We start from the raw sequence: 25,594 nt of genomic DNA on the forward strand, positions 1-25,594 counted from the left end.
TCCTCACACCATTGGTGCCCTAATAAGCATATTTTACAATATAAAATGTCACGTCTGTTTGTTTTGAACTCTTTGAGTTTTCATTGGTTCCTGTTTTTCTTTAAGCTCTCGCCACTCAGTTTCCTGTTCTCCTCACTACTTAAGTTCCTTCCTTTCTGTTCTTTGTCTGGTCTCGTCAGTTTTATGCACTTCATGTTTGGATTTATGGTGTGGACTCCACTTTGAAATCTCTTATCATTGTACAACGCTTTCAGTCCAAGGTAAGACCAAATCTTTTGCTGCAGTAGAGGATTGTAGAGATGTGTGTTTGATTAATTGGAGACTGAGGGGGATAACAAACGCATACCTTTATTAATTCTCATTCTCTCTTGACATTTAATATGTATAATAATATTGATTTTAATATTTAAAAATTATGTAAGAATAAAAACGGCATTAATTTGCTCCCTACATCCTCTGACATATGGTGCGTTCAAGTCCTCTTGGGAAGTCATGTTCACGATGGCAGGTGTGTTCAAGTCACTTTCGTCGGAGTAGATGGAGGTGTACCTTTTTTTAAATTAATTACACAAAAAAATACAGCACTACTTCTAGAAAACATAGAAGAGCATCAGGCGTGTTTTGCTTTTTTTATGCTTTTAATTAATTTATATAAATCCATAAACTTATTATATTGTTAAATGATAACGCTACCATATTTTGTGCATTTTATATTTAGCTCCTAATTAGAAAAACAATCTAAACTTAATAACCATTTGAAATTGGAGTTATGGTGCGAACATGTTCTTATTCTCAAAATAGTTGCTTCTCAGTCGGGTGCAGAGAGATTGAGTAAGGGATGATCCATATTTCATTAAGGTGGGGGAAGGGGTTGGGATATTAAACTTACACAGTATGGAAATTGTTTTACATATCATTTAGTCTTGGTGCATATCAAACATTATAACTGCAACACTGCCCTACCCTGCACGTGTTTGATTAGAAAGATGTGTTTTGTTCTGTTGCGCTACCGATTCAGCATAACCCCCTCTCTTCGATCAATGGTATATTCCCCAGTGTTGCGCGCTCTTCTTCAGCTGGCGGGAAGCACTCTGAGGAGAGGTAATGTTATGTGTTTGTGTTAATGGACAGCTCAAACAAGCTCTTAGAACATATTAAATAGAAGTTATGACCTGATAAAATCAGAACAAAATGTGGTGTTAATACTGCTTTGTGTTAAATTAAATGTTAAATGTTATGGCTTTAAACGTGCGATTGTGTCATATTTCTATGAACGGTACAACATCTGAAGTATCTGTTATGTTCTGTGTTCATTTTAATGAGTATGAGGAGGCTTGTTAATGTTAATCTGAGTTTCATTTAATTCCTTTTTGATGACACGAGTGGTTTGTCCTAGTAATCAGTGGTGCATTTTGGGTAATGTAGTTCAAGACCCATGTTATTGGGTTAAGGGGAAGAAACTGAAACTGAATTGTGATGTTGGTGTAGTAAGTTGCCTCCATATTAGTAAGAGTTATTTACAATATTTTCCCCCATGGCTCGTTGCACATTTCAGTACAAGACAAACTTTGCTGTCATCCTTTCAAAACAGCTGAAAATTATACCATTTTAAGATGAGTAATGATTTTATCTGCCCTACTGCAATCCTCAACTGTTGTTTTAAGATATTTTGAGATAAAGATAAATCTGCACCATAGGACATTGTCACATTAAAGGACAGAAATGGTAGTTATTTCATTAAATAGAGTGAGGGATATTACATTAAAGTATTTTTATTTAACCTTGAATGTGTCAAAGAAGAATGAACTTAATTTTGATACAAACAATACCAACATGTTTTTTTTTTCTAAATCAACAAAATGAGCAGTGATTCCTTGACAGAGCAAATATCTTTGAAACTTTAACCCCCAAACATTTTTTAATGTAATTCATTTGTTTGTTAAAGAAGAAATAACATTTCATTTTGTTACATCAACCATTTAAAAAAATAAAATAAATAAATAAAAAATGTAAAGTATATGGCTGCTCTTTTTAAGGCGTCATTTTGTTTTTTTTGTACTTTGCATCTTTTTCTAGGATCTTTCCCCTTCTAAATGTGGATCCCTGTTAATTTTCTCCCTATAATTCCATGTCCTCTTCCTCCCACTCATTTCTCTCGCTCAATTCTTTCTCTCAAAAACAAAGTAGTATCACATTTTATGCTTATTTTCGTTTTTTAATGTAATTCATTTGTTTGTTAAAGCTGTCCACAATGTCCACAATTTTTGGCCCTCTAGCGGTTAATAAACAGAACTGCACACGTCTTGCGAAGGAACATTGTAACCGGAGCTACTTTTCTCCGTGTATGTCTATGGCGAGTCACGCAGTTACTGTGATACTCTGCGGCGAGTCCTAGTCCCGTCTGAAATAGTCCGAATATAAACACTTATTATAAGTGTACCATAATGATTCAGGGTAAGACAAAAACATGGTTTGGAAAATGGATTCATGTTGTATATTCTCATTATATAATTTTTGTAAATTTTTAACACAAAAAGTTGCGGACTGCTTGCCTGGAAAATCCAGCCTCACCACTGTACCAGCGGATGAGTCTGGTTGGCCATTGAATCAGTTCGATTTCTAGGGTGGAGCAAATCCGAGCAAACAGGAAGCGGAGTAAACCAATCAGAGAAGGGCGGATATGACGTTAGCAAAGCGACAAGAGAGTCAACAGCGAAAAGTAAATAATTAATGTGTTTTTGGTCACTTAAAACTGAATTCACGGCTGAATAGAACAAACTCTCGGGTCTCCCGTGCGCAATCTTTGTTGATATTGAAGGGACTTTCGCCACACTAGAGTGACGCTGTTTGCGTCACTGAAATAAACGAATCTGATTGCACGGTACGGTTTGGAGTTGAATCGCGACGGAGGGCGGACTGACCAGACTGATAAATCTTGTAGATATATATCAGTCTGGCCTTGTCAGGCAAGCGGACTGTAGCTTTAAAGAAGAAATAACATTTAATTTTGTTACATCAACAATTTTTTTTAAATCACATTTTTCAAAGTATATGGCTGATATTTTTAAGGCGTATTTAGTTTTGTTTTTTTTGTACTTTGCGTCTTTCGCTAGGATCTTTTCCCTTCTAAATGTGGATCCCTGTTAATTTTCTTGCTATAACTCCATGTCCTCTTCCTCCCACTCATTTCTCTCACTCAATTCTTTCTCTCAAAAACAAAGTAGTATCACATGTTATGCTTATTTTCATGACACTTTTTAACAGTATACATTTTCTGTATTTCTTATTCAATGTAATTATTGCACTTAAGAACACTGAAAATGATAAAAAAAAAAAAAGAATAAAAAGGAGTTGAACAATCTTATTTAATTATTTATAATGCTTTTTAAAGAGACCTTGTCCTCTGGTGTGACAGAAAAGGTGTCAAACCATAGGATATTTCAGCCTTTTGAGTCAGTTAATGACCTTGCTATTCATAGCTAACCTGTCATTAGCAGTTAGCAAGACACATTTGCATAATTTTCCATGATTATGTAGTATAACATACATTTTAATTAAAAAAAATATATAATTTAGTGTTGTCACACCAAAGGACAACAAAACTTAACACTTTATAGTGGTTCAAAAAAGTTAAATATTTGAACAATTCTGGAACAAAAACTAACATGTGCACATGACATGGGCTTCAAAAGGGGCTTCAATAACACGATCTTGAATTAGGTCCATTAAATAATTAAATTTGTCCATGAAATCGCTTGATTTAATATCAGGATATGGCGTCACACCAGAGAACATCATGTTCTGTGACAAAATGTATCAGGATAGTACGCTTTTAGAAATATATGGATGAAAAAAAAAAAGGATTGAGTTTACTCGCGCGTGAAAATCCCTTCACAGCAGACGTGAATTCGCGTCATGTGAGGGGCTCTCCCGCTCCTTTATGTGTCCCAGACTCTCCCACTTCTTTCTGCACACTTCCTCTGAATAAACACAACTTGTCAGTGGGGAAATAATTGTAAATTACAGCGAATAAGCTCAATTGGTCATCTTTAGTTAGCTTGTAGTCTTTATATATATATAGCTCAAATTGAGTAAAGACCGTTTTTTACAATTTATCAGATTGTCCGACCTCCTCACTCACTTTCTTTCAAACACGATCCTTTTTATTTCTGTTTCTATAAATGTATGAAGATGTACAGCGACGATGATTTTGTCCTCCATTGTTGTTTTGAATTTCTGCCTTAGCTCGCCACGTCACGTCACTACTAGAGCAAGCTCCTGATTGGTTAACGCGGCGCGAATTTACGCCAAAGTTCAGATTTTTCAACTTGCGCGTCAAATGCCAGAATCGCTCAATTCGCACCGCAGGATGTCAATTCGCGTCTTTGCATTGACTTAACATGTAAATCACTCGCGCTTAACGCTTCATTCGCGTCTGGTGTGAACGCACCATTACAAATGTTTTAATCTTCACTAACAGTGCAAACGTGATATAACTAAGAGATTCACTGAATAAAACGGGAGTTTTGCACGTCAGTCACTGATAAACTTGCACTGTTTGATTGACAGCTTCAGCGCGCGGTGCTCCAGTGATTGCGAAGGGGGCTTTCTTTGATCGCTTTCTTTATATAATTTAATCAATGTTAAATAACAGATTTTCTTCCTACTAAGAGAAACAACGCAAGTTGAGCGTTTAGTCAGGGGTTTGATTTACTGACACACAGACAAAGATCATCTGACTGTACATGAATCAATAATATCAGATCAGGCATTAGAATTAACACAGTTACTCACATGTTGTTGCATTACTGTCGAGTCCAGGCACTGCACAATATTTTGTAATCCTCAACAGCATGTTTATTGCTTGGTAGCTCGATTTGGTTTAGCACCACATAGGCCTATGTTATTTGGGCTACCTATTCAATTGCATGTCATGCGTGAATCAGTGGGCGGGGCTAAACAGGCAGTGATGAAGTAGGCATTGATCTTCTTCTGCAGAGGCGGCGCTTGCTGCCCTTTGACGTCATAGATACCCACTTTGTAAATCCTGTCGTTTTCTGGGTCTGGTGTCAATTAAAGCTTTTATTGGACTAACAAGGAAGTTTTCAGCTCTATAACTTACAGGATATTCTTATGACCTCTTATATGTCAAAAGCTCAAAGAAAATTTGATTTCTCAGTTCATCACCCCTTTAAAGGTGCCCTGGAATTGAAAATTGAGTTTACCTTGGCATAGTTGAATAACAAGAGTTCAGTACATGGAAATTACATGCAGTGAGTTTCAAACTCCATTGTTTCCTCCTTCTTATGTAAAACTCATTTGTTTAAAAGACCTCCAAAGAACAGGCAAATCTCAACATAATACAGACTGTTACGTTACAGTCGGGATCATTAATATGTACGCCCCCAATATTTGCATATGCCAGCCCATGTTCAAGGCATTACACAAGGGCAGCCAGTATTAACGTCTGGATCTGTGCACAGCTGAATCATCAGACTAGGTAAGTAAGCAAGAACAACAGCGAAAAATGGCAGATGGAGCAATAATGATAACATGATATTTTTAGTGATATTTGTAAACCGTCTTTCTAAATGTTTCATTAGCATGTTGCTAATGTACTGTTAAATGTGGTTAAAGTTACCATTGTTTCTTACTGTATTCACGGAGACAAGAGCCGTCATTATTTTCATTTTTAAACACTTGCAGTCTGTATAATTCATAAACACAACTTCATTCTTTATAAATCTCTCCAACAGTGTAGCATTAGCCGTTAGCCACGGAGCACTATCAAACTCATTCAGAATCAAATGTAAACATCCAAATAAATACCACACTTACATGATCTGATATGCTGCATGAGGAACACTTTGTAAAGATCCATTTTGAGGGTTATATTAGCTGTGTGGACTTTGTTTATGCAATGTTTAAGGCAGTCGTGAGCTCGGGGGCGGGGAGCATGAGCATTTAAAGGGGAAGCACGCTGAATCGGCGCATTTATAATGATGCCCCAAAATAGGCAGTTAAAAAAATGAATTAAAAAAAATCTATGGGGTTCACACAGACACATTCTAGGGCACCTTTAACAGTAATTTGTTGCCACCTAATGGTGTAACAGTGCAATCATTACAGTACTTATCTGAAGTCCAGTTACTTTTAAGAAGGTAAATAATTTATTACATTTTGATCAGTAGCATCAGTGTTTCTATCTGAATAATAAAATTTTGTATATTTCTGTCATAATTTGAATATTCATCACACAGAAATAATGATACTGTACATTTGAAAAGATTGTTTGTGAAGCTGTTTATATCTACACATGCCAACTCTCTTCAGATCAACGGCAGCGAGAACACAGATTTGAATGTCGCAATTTTAGTTAAAGGTATAATATACATGGGTGAATCATTTAGGAATTAGATAATGTGGATGTTGAAATTAAGAATGTGATCTTTTAAAGATTAATCATGCAGATTTGGGCACCTCTCTCTCTATCGCTCTCTGCATTGAAATCTGACGTATATGAGTTGCGTGAGGGCTTTTCAGTGCATTCATTGCTATAATATTCATGAGGTTAGACATCTCTATTAAAGGTTATGCTCCCCGCACTTCGCCCATCCGTCACACCAGAACCGTTTTCAGAACCGAAACTTGGAAATCTTGCACGGTTTCAGTTCTTTTCAAAAAACACTACCGGTTTCGGATGAGAACCAGTTCTCGGTTTGTGAAACCAGAAAAGATGATTGTTGTAACACTGTCCCATTTTTTGCCTACAGTAAACACTTGAGGAAAGGCACTGCTGGTGTTTCTCTATATTTGGGCCTGATCCTGTGGTGAGTCCAGTGTTCCACTAAAGAATCAGATTAAGTGTGGAGCTAAAGTACAATTGAAACTAAATAAAGAACTTCACAGGAGCACTGAAAAGAAATACATGCATTATACCTTCATCCACGCTGTTGGGCTGCCAGGTGGTTCCTTACAATTGGAAGATTAATGTCCCTTATTCATAGAAAGTGTCAGGAACATTAGATGTGTGCCGATATTCGGTAATATCTCTCAAACATTGATACCTTTTTAACATGCACAATTTGGATGTTAATTGTGCTTTGGAACTAGTTGGACTTTGGAACTATTTTCGTTGGTGAAATAGAGCGAAATAAGCGATTTGGTGTCTAAAATGTAAGTCACTTGATATTTAGTTCTTGTTCATTAAACTGTACGCTGAATAAAATCAATGATAATATTTGGAGAAAAACTGCGCTCTTTGTTTAATCTTCATGCTTCTTCATGCTTTTTTTTTTCGCTTTTGCCTGACAGACGTATATGTCCTCTTCATGTTTAATAAATTGAATTAGGCATTTTATTGTAAGTAAGCGCTGCGTCAGTTTGAATGCGGCGGCAAAAGCATAAACAGCGTAACGAGAGAGGGGTCCCGATGCAGAGATGTCGCTGCGTCACTGCGTGTTATAATATTGATATTAACATTTCATATCATAACAAAAACCCTTCAACCGGACCGCTGCTCTGAGTGAGTGACAGGAGGCGTGTCTGTGTTTAACTGCGGTGTGCGTGAACTCGCTGTTGGAGAGAAGAGAGAGAAAGCGCTGCCGGTGTATGGATGCCTGTATGCAGTATGTATATTTTATATTCAAACTGAAAACATGATGTGATTTAACACTCAAGTCATTCAAGTCATCGTGTCTCAACTCAAGTCAAGTCCTGAGTCTTTAACTTCCAAGTCCGAGTCAAGTCTCAAGTATTTTATTTTTTGTCAAGTCAAGTCACAAGTCATAAAAATAGTGACTCGAGTCGACTCGAGTCCAAGTCACAAGTCCCCATGTCTGAAAAGAGGCATACTCAGATGTAAACAAATGAGAGAAGAGACGCACTGAATGAAAGTGCACATTCACTTTCTGACAGTAAATGGAACAGCAGAAATGCAGCGGTTACCCCGGAAAGCCTGGAAACAAACCAGCTGTGCTAGTGAAGTTTTTTAAAATGCTTCAAACAGTCAATCTTTTTTATTTTTTTTATTTATTTATTTTTTTTTGTATTCACAATGTTGTTCATCACAGCACCAACTATTTAACACTTAAAAGACTTAATAGGCTAATTATTTTCATAAACTTAAACATTTTTATATTTTAATCTAGACTACAACCTGCCCTATAGTGAATGAAAATGTTCTGATAATTTGTTATTGTTCAGTAAAACTTAGTGACATAAGGCTTCATTAGTTAACATGTTAACTCATTATGAACCTGAGCTAAAACTAACAATGATCAATTGTATTTTTTTAACTAAGAGAAAATAATGCTTTCTGTAACAAATGTTGCTATTGCTCATTCTTAATCTTAGTTAATGCATTAACTAATGTTAAATAATGAGATCTTATTGTAAAGTGTTACCTGTTGTTCTTTATAATTCTTTTGCGTTTTAATCTGTTTGAAACATTTAACTTTATTTTTTGTGTATTTCGTTATAGTATTTAAACTTACATAGTTCTTTTTGCTATAAGAAAGAGTTCTTAAACCTGTTTTAGTATGACAACACTTTCTTTGCAACTTGTTTCAATACCGTGATAATACCGTATACTGTGATAAAAGCTTAAGCAATTATCGCAACATGAAAATTTGATACCGTCACATGCCTAATGGACACATGAAGTTCATTTATAAAAATAAATCTAAATGATTGGAATATTTTATAGTAGTCGTCTATCACAGCAAGTCTAAATTTTATGAACTTTCACTTAATATTTATTGCTTTGAATAATTTTGTTTTGATATACTGAAAATTTAATTAAACTTTTGTTTCTTTCATTTCAGACCTGATGGAAGTGAGCGAGGAGAGTGAAGAACTGAGTGAAGTGGAGGAGGAACATCATGACAAACCTGGAGAAAAATCTTTGAGTTGCTCAAAGACTAAAAAGACATTTTTAAAGAAAAGAAGAGCCAAGAAATCTACAACCTGCACTCAGTGTGGAAAGAGTTTCACAACCAAACAAAGTCTCAAGCTTCACATGATGATCCACACTGGAGAGAAGCCATTCACATGTGATCAATGTGGGAAGAGTTTCACAACAAAACAAAGTCTCAAGCTTCACATGATGATCCACACTGGAGAGAAACCGTTCACATGTGATCAATGTGGGAAGAGTTTCACACAATCATCACTCCTTAAAGAACACAAGAGGATCCACTCCGAAGAAAAGCCATTCACATGTGATCAGTGTGGCAAAACATTTCATGGGGAATCAGCTCTGAAGGAACACCTGAAAGTTCATACGAAGGAGAAGCCACATTCATGTTCTGTGTGTGGAAAGAGTTTTTCACTGCTGAAAATTTTAAATGCACATCAGAAAATACACACTGGTGTGAGAGAGTACATGTGCTTTGAGTGTGAGAAGACTTTTATTTCAGCAACCTGTTTAAAACTACATGAGAGAATTCACACTGGAGAAAAACCTTACAAGTGTTCACACTGTGACATGAGATTCAGTGTGTCATCAAATCTGAAAACACATGAGATGATCCACACTGGAGAAAAACCTTACAAGTGTTCACACTGTGACAAGAGATTCAATCAGTCATCACATCTGAAAAAACATGAGAGGATCCACAGCAGAGAGAAGCCGCACACGTGTGATCAGTGTGGAAAGAGTTTCTGTAATAAAAGTTACCTGAAGATGCACATGAAGATCCATACTGGAGAAAAACCTTACAAGTGTTCACACTGTGACAAGAGATTCTGTGATTCATTGTATCTGAAAACACACGAGAGGATCCACACTGGAGAAAAGCCTTACAAGTGTTCACACTGTGACATGAGATTCAGTGTGTCATCAAATCTGAAAAGACATGAGAGGATCCACACTGGAGAGAAGCCGCACACATGTGATCAGTGTGGGAAGAGTTTCTCTTGTAAAAGTAACCTGAAGAAACACACGAAGATCCACACTGGAGAAAAACCTTACAAGTGTTCACACTGTGACAAGAGATTCAGTCAGTCAGCAGATCTGAAAACACATGAGATGATCCACACTGGAGAAAAAAATAACACTGAAGCAGAGTTAAAGTCAATGAGATAATGCTGTTTGTGGAGTTGTTTAATCAGAATTTGAGACATTTAACGTCTTTTATCTTCATTTGATTTCATCTAAGGCTGTGGCTGTAATTCCTTGTAGTTATTGTGTTTCTTTTCAGTGATTATGCTTGTTAACAGTAGGTGTTCATCACTAATGCTCAATCGTAACTTAATCATTTAATTATCTCATTAACTTTCACTCTGCTTCGGTGTCACTTTAACACTATATAGAGAGGGACCATATGTAATCTGAGCAGAGTTGATTTAACTCTGAGGAATTTGCAGTGTACAGATTTACCAGCATATTAACCATATTTCATCAGTGAACAAAGTACAATTATAGCTACACCAGTAAAATCACAGTAACACATTGTGCTTTTATAAAAATAAAAGTTTGTTGAGTTAAAGTGCTTAATTAGTTGCAGTATACAACAATAACCAGTGAATACATATCATCTTAAAATATTTAAAATTGAATGCTGTGAAGGAAAAGGTCTTCTTTGTCGAGACAACTCTTCCCGCCTATCTCACGACAAATACTTAAAGGGGCTCTATGTAAGTTTTTGACTGTATTAAAGCATAAAAATACCATAATGTGTTTGCAGATATTTATTAAACGTGCTCAGTTCACATTCTCATTTCTCTGAAAACCATTGCTACAGCCAGTTATTGTACTTTGAAATTTGCTTTCCGTGTCAGAATTTGTTTCCTTCTGTGCAAGACCGCAAGTTGCTAATTTACCTAATAGTATTTCGCCATACAGCAGAAAAGACACGGCGGTGTGTGTTTAGGAGCAGGAAGTCCTTTACTAAAGATGATGAAATGAAAGAGCGACAGAAAATTCACACTGGAAAAAAGCTCTGAAGGCCATGAATCTGAATTTATTTTTTTAATCTCATTCTTCATAATTTTTCTTTTGAACATCTAGTTTCTCTTCCACTGCTGCTCTTCCATGGAAATCCAAGATATTATTTCACATAATTAAGAAACTGGACACTTTGCTTCTCTTCTTCTCTTGAGATACTCTGGCTCTCTTATAAGTCAGTATAAAGAGAGATCTGTCTCATTTATTCTCACTTTTACTTTTTTTTTTTATGTTTTTTTATTTATTTATTTATTTTTTGCTTCAAGTAATGATTGATTAAACTTGTTATTGTTTTTATTCTGTGCATATACTGCTTGTGTCAGGAATCATTTTAGTTCTGAAAGTGATGAAGTCATGATTGTTTTGGGGGCTTTACATGTTTTCATTTATATTTTTTGTATAATAAATAATTTCACCCACACATGACTGTCATTGAATGAAATTGTTGTCTGTCTACATTATTAACAGTTTCACCCTTGATATCCAATATCATATATACATTTGAAGGAGTTTTTTCTAGTCAGTTTGATGTTCATTCACACCATGAGGCTTCATGAAGTCAGAACAATTACTATGAACTTTAAACAACACACAGTTTTTACCAAATGATGTTTTATTAACAAAGTTCAGGAGGAGCAAGTTCAGATAATTAATCTAATTAGCACAGGTGGAGAGCATTCAGTTAATCAAGGAATAAATTCATCAGACTTAGTTTATCAGCATCTCTCCTCCACCCATCTCCTCACTTCTAGTTATATCTACTTTTACTACACCAGGGGAAGTACTCTGGGTTCGGGCCAATATTCAGAGCTCAGCGCCCTCTCCCCGGACAGCAGTCTCTGACCAATGACGTCACCGCTCCATCATTTCAGTCAGCGTCGAGTCTTCTGAGGAGACACACACACACACACACACACACACACACGCTTCAGATCAAAGTCCTACTGCAAGATTTGTTGATGCTTCCAAACAAAACATGTTGTACATTGTTTATACTTATCTGTTGTTACCATTTACTTGTCTCCTACTTTGTCTTTTTCTTATAGCATGGTCATATTTGTCTCTCACCCAACACAAATGGTTTTTAAAAAATTTAACTTGTGATAAAATCTAAAACTAAAGAGGTAAAGTTCATTACAACAATGGTTTATAGATTTCAGCCTATATGCAGCCATTGAGGACTACAGCCATATTGTGGCTATTGATATTTTTGATATTTTTAATACCATCATATGTCACCAGATGTCACCAAAGTCACCACATATTTAGGTTTTGGCTGTCTGAACTTACTGGAATTATTTATTTTTTAACCAAAGTAAAAGAAATATTAAATATAACACAATTTTGCCACACCTAATTCTGAAACCCATATCACACCACTTCTGATGAGTTTTCAAGCATGTTTAGGCCATCAAAAATGTGATTCGTTTTGGAGAAGAATAATTGACTGAGCAATTACAATAGGGTCCTCACACCATCGGTGCCCTAATAAGCATATTTTACAATTAAAAATGTCACATGTCTGTTTGTTTTGAACTCTTTGTTTGAGTTTTCATTGGTTCCTGTTTTTCTCACCACTCGGTTTCCTGTTCTCCTCACTACTTAAGTTCCTTCCTTTCTGTTGTTCTTTGTCTGGTCTCGTCAGTTTTATGCATGTGTATGCCCTTCATGTTTGGATTTATGGTGTGGACTCCACCTTTAGTGGATCCGAAATGGTCAATATTCATATTCATGCATTTTTATTGATATTTATTTTTAATCATTTATGGCTGATGATTCATCAGTTTTACTTTTGCTTTCATATATTCATGTACTCCTACTTTATATATTAATTCTTATCATATTTTCAAGTATTTACTTGTTATTGTACCCTTATGGTTATTTTTATTTTATATTTAAGAGAGTATGCTCATGTTCAATTGTTCTTCAAGTGTTCCAGTGTGACAGGTCATGCTGACACGTTTGTGGTTAGACACTGGACGCCTGCCAAGTTCTGCAGAAGTGATGTTTTTCAGAATTAATGTTTGCTGACATTTAATAGTGCAAGATCTGCAAAATTCCCTAAGGGTTAAAACAACTATTTTTGACACTGGACCAGTGGATGACGTAATGGGTGAAATTAACCTTTTTCATTTTAACAAAAACATCAGTTTGTGTGGGTTGGGAATTTCCCTGTATGCTTATGGTATAATATGGACTGAGTCATTGATAATTCAGCTTTTCTCTCATTTACTCTCCTGGGCTTCTGCATCTGCAAATGTCTTAATTATTGCTCTTTTTGACCTTCATCTATTAGATACAATACTCTGGATTTTACAATACTCTAAATTTTATTATTAACTATTGACGACTTCTTTATGGTTGTTATTTTACCTTTTGGTTTATTAAGTATTTTCATTATCGATTAAAGTTTGCGTGTGAGGCTAAATTTAATTGTAATGAATAAATAACTTTTCATCAACTTTATCTACTGCCTGGATCTCATTTTCCCAAGTTTCTGCATCAACCTTAAAATCTCTTATCATTGTACAAATCTCTCAACCCAAGGTAAGACCAAATCTTTTGCTGCAGTAGAGGATTGTAGAGATGTGTGTTTGATTAATTGGAGATTGATGGGGATAACAAACGCATACCTTTATTAATTCTCATTCTCTCTTGATTTTTAATATGTATAATAATATTGATTTTAATAATAAATTTAAAAATTATGTAAGAATAAAAACGGTCCGTATTTACAAGGTGGGAAGTCACGATGGCAGGTGCTTTCAAGTCACTTTCGTCGGAGTAGATGGAGGTGTACCTTTTTACACAAAAATACAGCACTACTTCTAGAAAACATAGAAAAGCATCAGGTGTGTTTTGCTTTTTTTATGCTTTTAATTCATTTATAAATCCATAAACTTGTTATATTGTTAAATGATAACGCTACCATATTTTGTGCTTTTTATATTTAGCTCCTAATTAGAAAAACAATCTAAATTTAATAACCATTTGAAATTGGAGTAATGGTGTGAACATGTTCTTATTCATCAAACTTTGTAAAATAGTTGCTTCTCAATCGGGTGCAGAGAGAGTAAGTAAGGGATGATCCATATTTCATTAAGGTGGGGGAAGGGGTTGGGATATTAAACTTACATAGTATGGAAATTGTAATTGTTTTACATATCATTTAGTCTTGGTGCATATCAAACATTATAACTGCAACACTGCCCTACCCTGCATGTGTTTGATTAGAAAGATGTGTTGTGTTTTTTTGCGCTACCGATTCAGCATAACCCCCTCTCTTCGATCAATGGTATATTCCCCAGTGTTGCGCGCTCTTCTTCAGCTGGCGGGAAGCACTCTGAGGAGAGGTAATGTTATGTGTTTGTGTTAATGGACAGCTCAAACAAGCTCTTAGAACATATTAAATATAAGTTACGACCTGATAAAATCAGAACAAAATGTGGTGTTAATACTGCTGTTAACCCTGTTGGGTGTTAAATTAAATGTTAAATGTTATGGCTTTAAACGTGCGATTGTGTCATATTTCTATGAACGGTACAACATCTGAAGTATCTGTATGTCTTATGTTCATTTTAATGAGTTTGAGGAGGCTTGTAAATGTTAATCTGAGTTTAAGTTCATTCCTTTTTGATGACACGAGTGGTTTGTCCAAGTAATAAGCAGTGCATTTGGGTAATGTAGTTATTTACAATATTTTTTCCCCATGACTCGTTGGACATTTTCAGTAAATACAAGACAAACTTTGCCGTCATCCTTTCAAAACAGCTGAAAATTATACCATTTTAAGATAAGTGAAGTTTATATCTCCCCTACTGCAATACTCAACTGTTGAAAAAAAAGGAGTTTTTAAAGAGACCTTGTCCTCAGGTGTGACAGAAAAGGTGTCAAATCAGTGGACATTATCTGTCACACATAGGATATTTCAGCTTTTTGAGTTAGTTAATGGCCTTGCTATTCATAGCTAACCTGTCATTAGCAGTTAGCAAGACACATTTAAGAGGAACAGCAAGACACCAAGAGGAACAGTAACATGATGTTGAATTGGGTCCTTTAAATTTGTCCATGAAATCGCCTGATTTAATATCAGGATATGGCGTCACACCAGAGGACATCATGTTCTGTGACAAAATGTATCAAGATAGTACGCTTTTAGAAATGTATGGATGAAAAAAAAGGATTGCCATTTACTAAAAAAATATGCCTGAGGTATTTATTAACATTTGTATGCTTTTCCTTTTAATTAATAAAGTTGTAATGTATTGAACCTTGCTTGACAGTCGCACCATAGGACAGTTGAGATTTAGCTCAAAAATGTAAAAAAAAAAAAAAAAAAAAGATCTAAATACAAAGGTTTTTTTTTTTTTTAACAATAGGTCTATGTAAAACAAAGGCATGTTAACATTGTCCGGAAAGAATCCAGAATAAAGCTGTTAAAGGGTTGGGGTCTATTAATGTGGTAAAAATGTCTGAAAAACAACTAAAAATTCTCCCCCAGAACCTTAACTTAGAACAGGCCCAAAATGAATGAAACAGAGAGGCTGGCTCTACACTGCAGCGTGGACAGGAGGGGTCAACATCAGGAAATATTTTACAGAGTTGCACCTTAGACCAATGAATACGATGTACCACCTTAAATTGGATAAGCTTATGTCTAGAGCTAACTGAAGAAGTAGATATCCTTTTAAAAATGAAATCCCAAGTTTAATTTTCTAAAAAAAAATACTCAAGTGAATTAGGTAAGATAATTTTTTTTTTTTTTTCAGTTGGACAAATGAAGCAAAATTATTATCTATAAATAGTTGGTCAATCGTGACAAGACCATGTGACTTCCAAATATTGAAAGCTCCATCAAAAAGTGAGGGTGGAAAGGAAACATTACTGGCAATGGGTGCAACTGAAGAAGGACACTTCAGCTTTAGAACGCTGCAAAACTGAGTCCAAATCCTCAGAAACCCCTTTTCCACCAAGGCAGTTTGAGTGCTGGTTAGGAGCCAGAGCCTAGTTTCAAATCAGTTCTTTGTCTTTCGACACACAAAGCACCAGCTCCGAACCAGAAAAAGTGGTTCTTAAGTAGCACCAAAACATTGCTGGGCTAGAAGCAAGAACCGCTTGCGTCAGGGGCTGGGGGCGGGGTTACCGTGACCAACAAAAAACTTGAGACCGCCATTTTTGAAATAGCAGCTAATCGAGCTAATAGCAGCTCGATCGTAATCTCCGTCTATATACAAATGGATACAGGTTCGCAAAGCCATGAGCATCAACAGTAGTGAAACATTCGTGATTGTTAATGGAAGGCTTGTTCGAGATGCATCGGAGCAGCGCGGACCGATTCGGCGGGTGACATCGGAGTGCCGCAGGTTCACGGGTGTGTTTGTAAAGCATACGACTCCTTGTGCTTTTGGATCGTTCTCGCGGTGCTTTAATGTCATGCGCCGATCGCTCTGGGGGAAGCCGATGCATCTCGAACAAACCTGGTGTGTTTGTGTTTGGCGCTACAGTGCTAGCTTTGCTGTGAAATAGACGTATTTGTGACGTAAATCCTGGCTCTGTGCTGCTCTCTAGCCCGTGGAAAGGCAAACCGGTTCTTAGAAGGCTCATCTGTTGAACCAACTCCAAACTGGCACTAGCACTAGCTCTGAACTAGTACCCGGTTCATGCTGGTGGAAAAGGGGTAAGAGAATGTTTAACAATTGGATTCTTAATCAGGATGCTATGGGTAGAGGGTATAGGTGAACAGAGCAAAGATGTTAATGTGGCTGGGGAACAACATAAAGCCTCTTTTCCACCCAGAGAGGTTTACACGATTGCAAATCATGTTGTACCCAGTACAATAAGTTTCTAAAGTTGGCTGCCCAGTAGTACGTCTGAAAGTTAGGCAATGCCAAACCTCCCACCTCCTTTGGCTTAATAAGATGCTTTATACATTGAAATAAATACAAGAATTTGGGAAGAATGTTCTTTTTAACCACATTTACCCTTCCTATCAGTGAGAGAGGAAGGGGTTTTCATGATAGAAACAAAGATTTTGTTAGATCAAATAACAGACTAAAATTGGCTTTAAATAAGTCAGTATGTCTATGTGTCACTTGGACACCCAAATACCTAAACTGATTGACAACTCTGAATTGGAAATTTTATTATGAAATACTGGGAATAATTCACTCTTAGAAAAATAAAGCTTATAACCCGAAAAAGTACTAAACGAGTCCAATATTAAAAGTACTTGAGGAGTTGACACTAGAGGGTTGGATATAAATAAAATAAGATTGTCAGCATATAAAGAAACCTTCTTTTCTAGATCAGCATGGAAAATACCCTTCTCCTTTGAGTCAGCATGTAGGGCAATTGCCAGGGGTTCAATGGCAATGGCAAATAAAAGGGGGGAAAGGGGAGATCCCTGCCTTGTGCCCCGACACAATTGAAAAGAATCTGAAATAATAATATTTGAGCGTACAGATACTTTGGGAGTGGCATAAAGAAGTTTTATCCAAGAGATGAATTTTAAACCAAACCCAAACCTCTCCAAAACATTTATCAAATACTGTAGTTCCACTCGATGCGGTCAAATGCTTTTTCAGCATCCAGTGAAACCATGACTTTAGCATTACTGGAGTGAGGTGAGTACAAAACATAAAAAAGATGGAGAATATTAAAAAAAGTGTGTCTGTCTCAAACAAAACTAGTTTGATCAGGTGAAATTACTTTATGCATAGTTTTTTCAAGCCAAATAGATAATATTTTTTGCTAGTATCTTGTAATCACAGTTTAAAAGTGATATGGGACGATAAGAACTACAGTCTAGGGGGATTTATCTTTCTTAAGAATTAATGAGATTGGGGGTAACTTAATTTTGAAGACTCTCTGAGAAAACTGAAAGCAACAGCGGACATAGTAATTTGCAGAATGCTTTATAAAAGTCAAAAACCATCAGGACCTGGGGCCTTGCCTGTTTTCAAGGAAGCAATCGCATCAGCTATTTCGTCAATTTGTATATCCTCCTCCAAAACATCACATAGAGCCTTCTCCACAGTGGGGAAATCGAATCTATCTAAAAAGATACAGATCTAAAAGATATATTTCTTTATAGTCCATGGTAGTAATGCCTGAAGATAAATTAAGTTGGGATATCAAGTGTGATGCCTGTGATTTACGAATATGATAAGCTAACAATTTACCTATCTTATCACCAAACTCATAAACCCTGTGCTGAGCATGTAAAAACAAATTTTCTACATCTTCAGTCGATAACAAATCATATTTTTTTTTGCAAAATCTGACATTCTTTATAAAGGTTGGGAGAGGGATTCAGTGAGTACTGGGAATCAATTGCTGTTATAGGACTAGATAATTCCTCAAGCTGCTTCTTTCGCTCTCTATTTTTATAGGATATGTATGAAGTTATTAAGCCATGCAAATAACATTTTAGAGTCTCCCAAATAGTAGAATAAGCCATACTCTGAGTACTATTAAGATCAAGAAAAGAAGATATATTTGAGGATATACATTTTACAAATTCCTTCTCGCTTAGTAGACCAGGGTTAAAGGACCACTGATTATTTTTTGGGGGCGCTTTTGGAAAGCTAAGTCCCAGAACGACTGGTGCGTGATCAGATATTACTATGCTTTCATATAAGCAATCTTTAAGATAAGGAATGAGTTTGTCTAGAAAAAAGTAAATTCATGAATAGGACTGATGTACTTTGGAAAAAAAAAAAAAAAGAATTATAACCGTCTCATGCGTTTTTAACACAAAACTAGTTACACCACTTAATTAAGGGGGGATTCAATTTGCCTAACCACAGATCAAGAAGGAAAAGATGCTCACCAAATAAATCAACCATTCTTTTATACAACCATGAAAACAAAAAAACAATCACCACACAAAGAGAAAATGCAAGAAAAAGACAAATCACATTCAAAACAATATAATGGATAGGTGCATTGCAGAAGTTGGGCAATAGGTACACAGTTTTGTAATGTGAAAATGGTGGTGTGGGTGTGAGAGAGAGTCTTAACTGAGGGTATAAAGTTCATCAAACAAAGTCCAAAGTAGTTGTCCCTTAGATGATGAGTAATCCAAATATTGACGATGAATTCGATTCAACCAACCAGTTCAAGCTCCAGACTTTACAGCCATAAGTAAGCCAAGAACCACAAGCTTACATCCATCTGGGCTTTAAGTCCATATTGAGCTCTCACCATGCGGTGTTAGAGTCACCGATAAAGAGTCCTTCTAAAATACATACAAATAAACTGCATCAACCTTTGAGCATCAAACCCAACACAGCTTACATACAATTACTCAGTAGATATCAACAAACAAATCCAATAACGTACTGACAACAAATATTGTCAACAGGCTGACAACAGTCAAATTTTATAGCAGGAAAGAAAACAATCCTTACTTTAAGTTGAGCTTGAAACAGAACATTTCCCAACCAGGACATAGCACAAATGCAGTAAAGCCATGCTTCCTACTGCTGCTGTTCTCTCACTTCCTCTAAAACCTCACCTTTACTTAAGGAGCTCAATTAGGTGCTATAGCACCCCTAGCAGTGAGGAAGAAAACTGCAGACAAAAGACTTAGTAACAGGCTTGTCTGTTACAGAATATTTCCTTGTCGAAAAGCGGAAAGCATCACAAATACCATAGTTATGCAGGAAAGATTGAATAATTGTAGCACATTTTGAAAGATAACTGTTTTTGAAGACCTATCAAGTTGTGGACACATCACACAATTAAAATCCTCACCCAGAACTAATGAATGAGAGTGAAGGTCTGGTATAGATGACAAAAATGAAGTGATAAAAGTAACATCATCATAATTAGGGGAGTTGAAAACAAAGTTCCTGTTACATCTGCCTTTATGATCTGCTATAACTTGTGAAACAACAAATGGAGTAGATTTATGTATCAGAATGCTATAGCCCCTAGACTTGAACTGAAAATGTGAATGATAAACTTGACCCACCCAGTCTTTTTTCAATCTATAATGGTCAGATGAACAAAGATGAGTTTCTTGAAGAAAAACAAATTTGGCTTTCAGTTCCTTTCAGAACCTTATTACTTATTATCTCACCAACCCGTCTTCATTAGCTCCACCACCCAAACGCATCTCCGCAAACAAACAAATAAATAAATACAGCGAATACAATCTAATACAAATAAACAAATACTAAAATATATATAAACACATTAAACCACAAGAAAAGTGCTTTCAGTCGAAAACGAGAAATTCAGTTCCAGCAGACTACTTTGTACCTATTCAAGCAGGTAACAGGTGTTGTTTCACAAAAGCCATTGCCACGGCTGGAGCATCAAATGTGTGTTCATCGCCGTTCTTTGTGATTCTGAAACCGGTAAGACCCTTAAGTCCATACTTAACATCTGGCATGGACCTCAGAAGATGTTTCACCTCATAGTAAGCGGCCCGCTTCTTGGCAATCTCAGGCGGAATGTCCGGAAAGATGAACGCAGTTTTGTCTCTGAATTTGAGCTGCCCACCCCGGCTCGCTTTCCGCCAAATATCCTCTTTAACATCGTAGCGATGAAAGCAAATAACAAAGGCTCGTGAACGGCTACCCTCTGCAGGTTTCTGTGCAAGAGTGCGATGAGCGCAAGCAAGGAGCGGGGGTTCAGGCAGATCAGATATTTCCGCCAAAGCATCCACCACGAAAGTTGGTTGCGGGCTTTCCAATCCTTCCGGAATTCCTGCCAGGCGAAGATTAGATCTACCGGAACATCACTCTAAATCGAGGCACTTGGCTTGCAGCAAAGCGATCTCTTTCTGAAGAAAAACAACCATAGGCTCAAGCGAGTGAAGACTGGTCATCCATTCTGAGGTAGCGTTTAGGGCTGGGCAATATATCGCATGCGATTGTCACGCGCATTTCGTCAGTAAAGCCGGTTCCCTGATAACCGTGAAATCGCCATCACCTGCTTTCAAATGGAGCGGCATTTAATAGGAACACTGGACGCACCACAGGATCAGGCTCAAATAAAGAGAAACACCAGCAGTACCTTTTCTCTAATGTTTACTGTAGGCAAAAAATGGGACTTAACATTGTTAAGCACTTAACATGAGCACTTAACAAATCTTGAGAACGCTACTAGGGCTGGGCGATATATCGCATGCGATTGTCACGCACATTTCGTCAGTAAAGCCGGTTCCCTGATAACCGTGAAATCGCCATCACCTGCTTTCAAATGGAGTGGCATTTTATAGATAGAACCGTAGATCACTGACAAGCTACGCAATATCGCATTCATTATCGTAGATGAATCGCCTTCGATAATGAACGCGATATTGCGTAGCTTGTCAGTGAAATACGGCTAAAGAGTCAGATTAAGTGTGGAGCTAAAGTAAAATTGAAACTAAATAAAGAACTTCACAGGAGCACTGAAAAGACATACACCTTAATTCACGCTGTTGGGCTGCCAGGTGGTTCCTTACAATTGGAAGATTATTGTACCTTATTCATGGAAAGTTTCAGGAACATTAGACGTGTGCCGATATTCGGTAATACGATATATCACGATAATGAATATGCACAATATTGTTATCATGGGCACTTTTAAAACACCATAAATATTTATTATGAATTATTGAAATGTTATAATCCATTTTAAGAATACTTTCCCCATCAACCATATAAAATGCACAACACTGCTGTACGCTGCGTCAAAAAGATGCATACTCGGATGTAAACAAACGAGAGAAGAGACACACTGAATGAAAGTGCACATTCACTTTCTGGCAGTAAATGGAACAGCAGAAATGCAGCGGTTACCCCGGAAACCCTGGAAACAAAGCAGCTGTGCTAGTGAAGTTTTAAAATGCTTCAGTCAATTTTTTTTTATTTTTATTTTTTTTTTTTATTCACAATGTTGTTCATCACAGCACCAAATACTTAATACTTAATAGGCTAATTATTTTCATAAACTTAAACATTTTTATATTTTAATCTGGACTACAACCTGCCCTATAGTGATTGAAAATGTTCTGATAATTTGTTATTGTTCAGTAAAACTTAGTGACATAAGGCTTCATTAGTTAACATGTTAACTCATTATGAACCTGAGCTAAAACTAACAATGATCAACTGTATTTTTTTAACTTAGAAAAAATAATGCTTTCTGTAACAAATGTTGCTATTGCTCATTCTTAATCTTAGTTAATGTATTAACTAATGTTAAATAATGAGATCTTATTGTAAAGTGTTACCTGTTGTTCTTTATAATTATTTTGCGTTTTAATCTGTTTGAAACATTTAACTTTATTTTTTTGTGTATTTCGTTATTGTATTTAAATATACAGAGTTCTTTTTGGTATAAGAAAGAGTTCTTAAACCTGTTTTAGTATGACAACACCTTTTTTGCAACTTGTTTCAATATCGTGATAATACTGTATACTGTGATAAAAGCTTAAGCAATTATCGCAACATGAAAATTTGATACCGTCACATGCCTAATGGACACATGCAGTTCATTTATAAAAATAAATCTAAATAATTGGAATATTTTATAGTAGTTGTCTATTACAGCAAGTCTCAATTTTATGAAATTTCACTTAATATTTATTGCAATGCTTTGAATGATTTTGTTTTGATATACTGAAAATTAAATTAAACTTTTGTTTCTTTCATTTCAGTCCTGATGGAAGAGAGCAAGGAGAGTGAAGAACTGAGTGAAGTGGAGGAGGAACATCATGACAAACCAGGAGAAAAACCTTTGAGTCACTCAAAGACTAAAAAGACATTTTTAAAGAAAAGAAGAGCCAAGAAATCTACAACCTGCACTCAGTGTGGAAATAGTTTCATAACCAAACAAAGTCTCAAGCTTCACATGATGATCCACACTGGAGAGAAGCCGTTCACATGTGATCAATGTGGGAAGAGTTTCACGCGATCATCACTCCTTAAAGAACACATGAGGATCCACACTGGAGAGAGACCGTTCATATGTCATCAGTGTGGCAAAACATTTCATGGGGAATCAGCTCTGAAGGAACACCTGAAAGTTCATACGAAGGAGAAGCCACATTCATGTTCTGTGTGTGGAAAGAGTTTTTCACTGCTGCAAAATTTACATAAACATCAGAAAATTCATACTGCTGTAAGAGAGTACATGTGCTTTGAGTGTGAGAAGATGTTTACTACAGCAAACAGTTTAAAACTGCACCAGAGAATTCACACTGGAGAAAAACCTTACAAGTGTTCACACTGTGACGAGATTCAATCAGTCAGGACATCTGAAAACACATGAGATGATCCACACTGGAGAGAAACCTTACAAGTGTTCACACTGTGACAAGAGATTCAGTCAGTCATCATATCTGAAAACACATGAGAGGATCCACAGCATAGAGAAGCCGCACACGTGTGATCAGTGTGGAAAGAGTTTCTGCAATAAAAGTTACCTGAAGATACACATGAAGATTCACACTGGAGAAAAACCTTACAAGTGTTCACACTGTGACAAGAGATTCAGTGAATCAGGACCTCTGAAAAGACATGAGATGATCCACACTGGAGAAAAACCTTACAAGTGTTCACACTGTGACAATAGATTCAGTGTGTCATCACATCTGAAAAGACATGAGATGATCCACACTGGAGAGAAGCCGCACACATGTGATCAGTGTGGGAAGAGTTTCTCTATTAAAAGTCACCTGAAGATACACATGATGATTCACACTGGAGAAAAACCTTACATGTGTTCATACTGTCACAAGACTTTCAACCAGTCAGGACATTTGAAAACACATGAGAGGATCCACACTGGAGAGAAGCCGCACACGTGTGATCAGTGTGGAAAGAGTTTCTCTATTAAAAGTCACCTGAAGATACACATGAAGATCCACACTGGAGAGAAGCCGCACACGTGTGATCAGTGTGGAAAGAGTTTCTCTTGTAAAAGTAACCTGAAGAAACACATGAAGATCCACACTGGAGAAAAACCTTACAAGTGTTCACACTGTGACAAGAGATTCAGTCAGTCAGCAGATCTGAAAACACATGAGATGATCCACACTGGAGAAAAAAATAACACTGAAGCGGATTTAAAGTTAATGAGATAATGCTGTTTGTGGAGTTGTTTAATCAGAATTTGAGACATTTAACATCTTTTATCTTCATTTGATTTCATCTAAGGCTGTGGCTGTAATTCCTTGTAGTTATTGTGTTTCTTTTCAGTAATTATGCTTGTTAACAGCAGGTGTTCATCACTAATGCTCAATCGTAACTTAATCGTAACTTGCTTTTATAAAAATAAAAGTTTGAAGAGTTAAAGTGCTTAATTAGTTGCAGTATACAACAATAACCAGTGAATACATATCATCTTAAAATATTTAAAATTGAATGCTGTAAAGGAAAAGTATTTTCTATAAAGTAATCTCTATGAACATGACCATATTAAAACACGATATCAACTCATCATAAATCCATAAATCAACTAATTATTTTACAGTGTGTAAGTCACCTCACCTTCCTAAGTCACTCCCGGTGCATGTCTTCAAACTGGCAACCCGCGAGAGCGTCAAGTATGAAGCCCCGGGTATACTTCACTTTCCGCATGCAGTTGCGTCTGCCAAACTTTCAAAGTATACTACACCACGGATGACTGCGTTCGACACATGCGCAGTACAGTTTCCCTTTATGCATTTGGCAAACGCTTTTATCCAAACATTGCATTATACTATACAGTTTTTTTCTATGCTCTACCAGACATCGGAGGGCAGCACTGAGTCGTGTCATCAATGGGACATTCGCTGGGCATGATCGGAGAAGAAAAGTAGTGCATCCTTTCCCATATTTTTACTTATCTCCCTCCATGAATTTGTCGCCTTAAACACGTTTTTGTACTCTTTCAAACATGAATTGTTTTCAGCCCTGAAACTATTTAAATATTGAGCAAGCATCTCATTGGCTGCAGAAGCTTGAGTCGATGTGATATCTTATGGTGTGTTCAAGTCATGTCGGAAAGATCGTATTTACGAGCGGAACCGACATGAACGCCACCACAATGTCGTAAATACCAGTGGGAAGCTCGTAATTTTCTTTAAGATCCGATCTGTACGAGTTGGGGGCGTGGCAGTGAGAAACATAGTGAAATACCACAATACTTAAAGGTATTTAGCAGTGACATTGTCAGGCTTTTCTATTTACAACGAAGTAAGATGATTACCAGTAAAAAATACGATAGCATCACAATATAAAAATGCAATATGTAACAATAAAGTTTACAATGGCTTCATAAATTAATTAAAAAACATAAAAAAGCAACATACAACTAATGCACATTCTTTGCTCTACATTTTCTAGAAGTAGAAGTGTTGTTATTTTGTGTAATTAATTTAGAGAAGGCACACCGCCATCATACTCCGACGAAAGTGACTTGAACGCACCTACAGTCGTACACACGACTTCCCACCTCGTAAATACGAACTTCCCAGGAGGACTTGAACGCACCATAAGATTACAAGCCTGCTCCATCTAGAGTTTCATGACCAAACAAGTGATTTATAACACAAATCATCTTCATGACATTAAAATAGATCATAATCGTGACACAGCAGTTGTCGAGCAGACTTAATGGTCTCATTTATTCTCACTTTTACTTATTTTTATTATTATATATATA

At 36.5% G+C, this 25,594-nt stretch overlaps 1 protein-coding gene across 1 annotated transcript; it reads left to right on the forward strand.

Annotated features, from left to right (window-relative positions):
• The first annotated feature begins 184 nt into the window (after nt 1–184).
• Nucleotides 185–25,487, forward strand: LOC137016950 (zinc finger protein 845-like). Its single transcript, XM_067380825.1, has 4 exons — nt 185–260; nt 6,774–6,830; nt 8,826–10,013; nt 23,203–25,487. The coding sequence occupies exons 3-4, from the start codon at nt 8,831–8,833 to the stop codon at nt 24,030–24,032; spliced, it is 2,013 nt and encodes a 670-aa protein (XP_067236926.1). The 5' UTR covers nt 185–260; nt 6,774–6,830; nt 8,826–8,830; the 3' UTR covers nt 24,033–25,487.
• Nucleotides 25,488–25,594: the final 107 nt, after the last annotated feature.

The sequence above is a fragment of the Chanodichthys erythropterus genome, chromosome 3 (genome assembly GCF_024489055.1).
Source record: "Chanodichthys erythropterus isolate Z2021 chromosome 3, ASM2448905v1, whole genome shotgun sequence".
NCBI classification, from domain to species: Eukaryota; Metazoa; Chordata; class Actinopteri; order Cypriniformes; family Xenocyprididae; genus Chanodichthys; species Chanodichthys erythropterus.